The sequence below is a fragment of the Silene latifolia genome, chromosome 11 (assembly GCF_048544455.1).
Source record: "Silene latifolia isolate original U9 population chromosome 11, ASM4854445v1, whole genome shotgun sequence".
Taxonomy (NCBI): Eukaryota; Viridiplantae; Streptophyta; class Magnoliopsida; order Caryophyllales; family Caryophyllaceae; genus Silene; species Silene latifolia.
In genome coordinates, this window is record NC_133536.1 from 201,476,247 (window position 1) to 201,482,567 (window position 6,321).

At 37.5% G+C, this 6,321-nt stretch overlaps 1 protein-coding gene across 1 annotated transcript; it reads left to right on the forward strand.

Annotated features, from left to right (window-relative positions):
• Window positions 1-4,518: 4,518 nt before the first annotated feature.
• Window positions 4,519-5,861, forward strand: LOC141615322 (PLAT domain-containing protein 1-like). The gene is made up of 2 exons (XM_074433727.1): window positions 4,519-4,649; window positions 5,245-5,861. The coding sequence occupies exons 1-2, from the start codon at window positions 4,569-4,571 to the stop codon at window positions 5,659-5,661; spliced, it is 498 nt and encodes a 165-aa protein (XP_074289828.1). The 5' UTR covers window positions 4,519-4,568; the 3' UTR covers window positions 5,662-5,861.
• Window positions 5,862-6,321: the final 460 nt, after the last annotated feature.

The window sequence follows — 6,321 nt, forward strand, 5'->3', positions numbered from 1 at the left end:
CCTCTTGGTTCACATATATTTGCTATTACCATTGTAACACATCAATCTCTTTATTAAACTTGTAAATCTATTGTTATATGTATGTGTAAAATCTGAGTTATAATAATATTTACCTATAATAACTATTATTAAATATATACTTTTAGTTTATATTCAATGTAATGTATTTGCTGAGTTAGTTAAATGCACTTGGAAAAAATTGAACAAAATATTTTATTTACTTATGGTTATTATTACTTGTACCTATATTTACATTTAATGTATCTCCAATATACATATCGCCTTTATTTAACGATTTTTTTAATCAAAAAAATATTCTTCTAAAAATGTAAAAATATTTGAATGATAAAAAAAATAATTTTTTAACTATTTTTCCAAATATAATATATAAATATTAATATTTTAATAAAATTCTTGATTTATCTTCGACCCAGTCGATCCATTCGAGTAGTGTCTCGACCTAAAATAACGAGTCGTTTGAGTGCGGGTCAAACGGGTTTGTCGGGTCAAAAGTTTCGGGTCTTGACCCTGGAAAAACGAGTCGGATCGGGTCAAGCCGAATTTGACAGTCTAATTAAATATATAATATAGGTCCATATAATACTTATTTTAGTCTAATATATCATACGGAGTATCAGACTAATATTATTTTAGTATAATATTTCGTAATTATTTAAATATATAACTCTAATACATTTAGATAATAAACTAATATAATATTTAATATGATAAAATTAAGCAAAAAAAATTAACAAAAATTTGATAAATTTATTTAAATATATATGCTTGATAAAATTGTGTAACTAGCAAATAACTCAATAAATAGTGAAAATAATTGTAGCAATAGTTCATGTAATAAATATGATATCATATATTTGAGTGGTAAGAGTAACACTAATAAAAGCCAGAATAGTGAAAGTCATAGTAGCAAGAATGAGAATAGTGAAATTAATAGTATTAAGTAGTTAAAAAAATATTGATGGCGGGAGTAGTGAAAGTAATGATAGTGAAACAAATGTTATAAAAGTAACAAAGAGGGAACAATGGAGAAAGTATGAAAAACTAGCTAACAATTCGGTTTAAGAAAATATTTTATTTATGTTCCGGGTGTAATTCCGGAGCAGGATTGTGACCACTTGAGCTTGTAGGATGATGTCGTTGCTTGTCTCTTCCTTTCACTCTTTCCCCGTAAAGATGAACAAACCGAGGGCTCGGCTTGGTACCGAGCGTACTCACTCCGACGCTCAAGTCGGAAACTTAGAGAGATAAGTTGTGTGTTAACTTGGCAAAGTATATTGTAGAGAGATAAGGGAGTTTATACCGGATATTCCGATTAGTTTCTCAATGAGAGATGATGAGTATTTATAGACTTTCACCTTTTGTCACGTAGTGGCCAAGTGGCGTAAAGGTGGAAAGACTGTCTTACCCTCGGCCGAGGGACCCATGACAGGCCTGGTTGACTCCATGCCGAGGGGACTGGATGTGAGTACCGGGCGGCGGATAGTCCTCCGGAACCTCAACGTATACCCACCGCCCCTTCCAGTCCTTGCAAGATGTCAGCTTAGAGACGGTGATATAACCTGGCTCAGTCTGTATACTGTACCAGCCCGGGCCGCCTAGGGTAGTCCCCCGAAGGTGGTGAATCCGGCGAAAGAGGTTCACCGTTGGGGCCTCCCCTTTAAAAAGGCACAACCATACAAAGCCAACAATCGTCCTGATGGCCAACGGATGCAGTTGGGTCACGGCGACGTTCATGGCTTTAATTATAGCAGCAACGTATTCATTCAGAGGAAACCGGAGCCCATATTCCAGGTGTCTGATGTATACGCCGATACAACCCTCGGGAGGGCAACAGACGGCCTGACCCTCCTCAGGGATAACAATTTTATACCCCCTGCCGAAGGAGTAATGGTCTTCAAAAAGTTCAGAACCGGAACAACTGGCGAACTTGTTCGTCCAGGCACGATCAGGACTGATCGAACATGCGTCACCATGCCACGAGAACTGCGGCCTCTTTACGACAGAAGGGGTCGCCTCATCATCGTCATCATCAATACCCTCCAAAAAGCTCTCATCAATTTCAGGAGAAGGAGACCTGGGGCCTCCGAACCTTACCGGGGTGACGGCCAGTGGCTCCTGCTCATCGGATACGACGGTTCGCCCCCGCCGAGGTCTTGAGTTGAGCATCCGCAGAAGACATGGTAACAATAAATACTTAACAATTAAAAGTTGGGGAAATTTGTTTGTTTACCTTGGGAAAAGTGCTACGCCGAGTAACGCTTTGAAGACTAGAGAGAAATTCCTTCGAAAAACTAAGAGAGGGAAATTGTTTTTCGAGAAAGTGAATTTTTGGTGGCCAAAATCAGGGGCTAACTGCTCTATTTATAGAGCAAAGCCCATGAAACGGACCAATCGGGGCAAAGCCCATGAAGCGTCAACCAATCAACACCGAGCCACGTGTCAAGCATGCACCACGCTCCTTGGCGTAATGTCAATCGACGTATCTTCTTCAACACGCTCCTTGGTATCTACTTGCCAAACGGCCCGATCAACCTAGCTTGGCGGACGGGGGGCAATCAAAAGCATACGGCACTCTCAACGTTGGTCTCGGCCATCGCCATTTTCTTTTCCACATCGGATGTCCATTACACAACCATGTGGAGGGGGGATATGGTACGGCCTGAACAGAAGCAAGCCGAGAAAGAGGAAGCCGGGAATAAATTTCAACTTGCGCGAAATACGCTCAAAACTCATCGAAGGTCCATACCACGGCATAGACTACGCTGGGGCAAATTGATGGGGCATATTCTCGCACCCGCCGACCGAGTCAACATATTGAGTAAGGTCAAAGACAAAAGACAAAGTCAACGTATTAGACAACCCTAACCGACGCGACACTGTCGGCCACATGTCACTGGGTCGCGGCTAGGCAACTAGCCAGCCGGGAGGCATATCCGCGTACTCATATCCAATACCCCTCGGTATGGAGTCAACAAGGCCAGCCGGCCTACCATGGGTCTCTCGGCCGAGGGTAGAACGGTCTTTCCACCTGCTAGCCACTTGGCCACTACGTGACAAAAGGTGAAAGTCTAAAAATACTCCTCAATCCACATTGAGAAAACGATCTACAATTCATCCTAAAACTCACTATTAATCTGGTATAAACTCTCTTATCTCTCTACAATATACTTTGCCAAGTAACACACAACTTAATCTCTTTAAGTTTACTGACTTGAGCGTCGGAGTGAGTACGCTCGGAACCAAGCCGAGCCCTCAGTTTGTTCATCTTAAACAGGAAAGAGCGAAAGGAAGAGTCAAGCAAAGACATCATTCATCAAGCTTACGTGGTCACAAATCCTGCTCCGGAATTACACCCGGAACAACATGAACAAAGTATATCGACCCCGATTACCATTTTACCCTAACTTGGTGCTTACACGTTTATTATACACCCTCCAATTCATCATAATGATCTCCTTTGAGATGGACACAATACTTAAGAAAAATGAATAAAAATGAACAAAGGACAAATGTGGGGTTTGTTGATATGAGATAGAGATGAATTATTATGAGTTAAATAAGGAGTTGTGGGACCAAAACATTAAGGAAAGTAATAAAATAAGAGTAAAAAAGTTGTGTGGGGTTTGGTAATGGGAGAGAGTGATGAATAAAATAAGAGTAAAAGTTACCAAAAAAAGAAAAGGGGAACATTACTTGAATAATCCGTTTCGGGAAATAGAGAACATTATAGCAAATTGGAGTGAGTATTTTTTTTGGTGAAATGCTTATTAAAATAAACCATATAACTCATACACCATACATTATACTCGATTAAGATCACTGTCTCACTTTTATGTCCCATCTCATGTCCCACTACCTTAAGATCTTGACACATCACACATAAGATAATAGAAATGGTAATAATATATATCATATTGATTATGTGTCAATAGGAAAAGTGATGAGACACAAGATAAGACACAAAATGGGATAGAAGATCTGCACTGCATTATACTCTTTCCGTCCCGATCATTTGTTATCCTATGGTTTTGACACAAAGACCAAGGAAAAGGGAAAGAGCCAATTACTAAATGACAAGTTGAATAAATTGAGTGTGAATGATGAAATTAGATAGAAGAGGAGTACATCATAATATGACTTTTTCAACAAGGACATATGTACGTTTATTACATTTTTTTTATGTTTTTTTTTTTTTTTTTTTTTTTTTTGATGACGAGGAGGTTGGATCCTCCCCGGATACAGGACCCCACCCTGCTAGGCGCCTGTACCATGTGAGTTCTTTCCCGCGGGGATTATTTTATGTAACAAAAAACGGTGTACTTACTAAGTTGAATAGTTGTGACTCCGTACTTGATACATCAGTGATTTATTTATTTATTTATTTATTTATTTTGGTGAAAAAATATTTTAAAAATATAATCTTCAAACTTTTGGTGTCCACTTTTCCTATAAAAGGCTATGATAATTGGTTATCAATCCACAACTTAAAATATTCAACAAATAACACACACAAATAAACGAGTTTATATTAACAAAAAATAACAGTCATGGCATCATGTGGTGCATGTTTAAATGCTCTTATGTTCATGCTTCTCCTCTCTTTTGCTTGCGTTGCTCACTCAGATAGGGTAATAATTTAGTTTCAACTATAAAAGTTTATAGTTAAGCATCTCAACTCAAATATTGTTAATTTTTCTGTTAACTTTTACTTCTCTGACAAATTAAAATGCGTATGTATTTTATCTGCTTTTTTACGGTAACAGGAAATATAACGGTGTTAACGTTAAGGTCCTTAACTGACGATAATTTTAAAGTTGAATCTCTTAACTAAAAAACTTCAATAGTATAGGTCCTTCTTACCTTGGTGTTAACTCATCTTAAAATACCCAAAATGCTCTAATTAGCCTCTTTTAAATGTTTAGTCTTTACATTTTTGATTAATTTTTTTGTAATAATTTGTCATGTCATTAACATAAACATTGTTTACTCGATCGTAAACATGTTTTTTTTTTTACAAAATTTAAATGGTTTTAAAATATGAATTTTAGTAGTTTGGGTATTTTGAGAACATTTTAGTAAGTTTAAACGTATCAGATGTTTCAAAAAACATAGGGGTACCACGTAAAATTCGAAAAAACACAGTTTACCACATAGAAAAACCTTTTTTTTTTGATTATTTTTTTTTTTATATATGTGTGAGTATATTTGTTGATATGGTTGCAGGGAAACTGTGTGTACAGTATATACGTGAAGACAGCAGATGAGACATCTGCAGGAACAGATGCGAAGGTGAACCTAAAGCTATATGACAACCAAGGTAATATGGTGGAAATAGCAGACCTTGAATTGTTTGGACTTATGCCTAAAGGTCACAACTATTTCGAGCCTAATAATTTGGATGCATTCGCTATCCGAACTAAATGCTTAGCTAACCTCATTTGCAAAATCGAGTTGAGCCACGACAATACTGGTGATAATCCTGCTTGGAAAGTCGATTACGTGGACGTCACCACTGCTGTTCCCCAAATATATTGCACAACCAAGGACTTTGACATTGACGACATAATCTCGCCTATTGTTGTAAGGGACACCTGTGGCGGTGTTAAGGAATCCGTTCTCAAAATTCTAGACCTTGCTTGAGGGACATAACTTGGGTAAGAGTTAATGCAACTTAAAAGTTGCTTATCAATATGTTTACCTAATATATCAACCATCGTGTCAGTTCGTGTTTTAGTTAATTTAGTACTACTCCGTATGAATGAATGAATGAATGAATAAATAAGGTTGATTACATTATCATAAATTGTGCATATCAGCGATTTTCTATCGGATTCATCACATACAAATAATCATGGGAACTGGATACCTTGAAACAATCTAGCTACTTTGCTATAGTACCTACCGGTGAGGTTCGGTCTAGTCAACGGTTTTACAAAAACAGTAATGGTTTTTAGTCCGGTCTTGTACCCTGTCCGGTCTTTGGATAAACAAAAAGATGGAGACTGGTTTTAGTTCCGGTTCGATCAAGTCCAACTTGAAAAAAAAAAGGCACAAAAAACCTTTCTTGCCAAACCGGTCCGATCCAAATCCAAGAAAAACCTACCAAACCAGATCGCATAAAATATTAAAAACATGACAATCTCTAAATTAAGGTCTGGAAATTTTAAAATGAAGATGATAGACGTAGGGGCGGCCAATGAGTTCGGGAGGCCCTGTACCGAATATAAATTGGAGGCCCCAAAACTTAAATTAAATTACAATTTATTTGCGCTCCTAAACGAAAATTATTGATCACTTTGT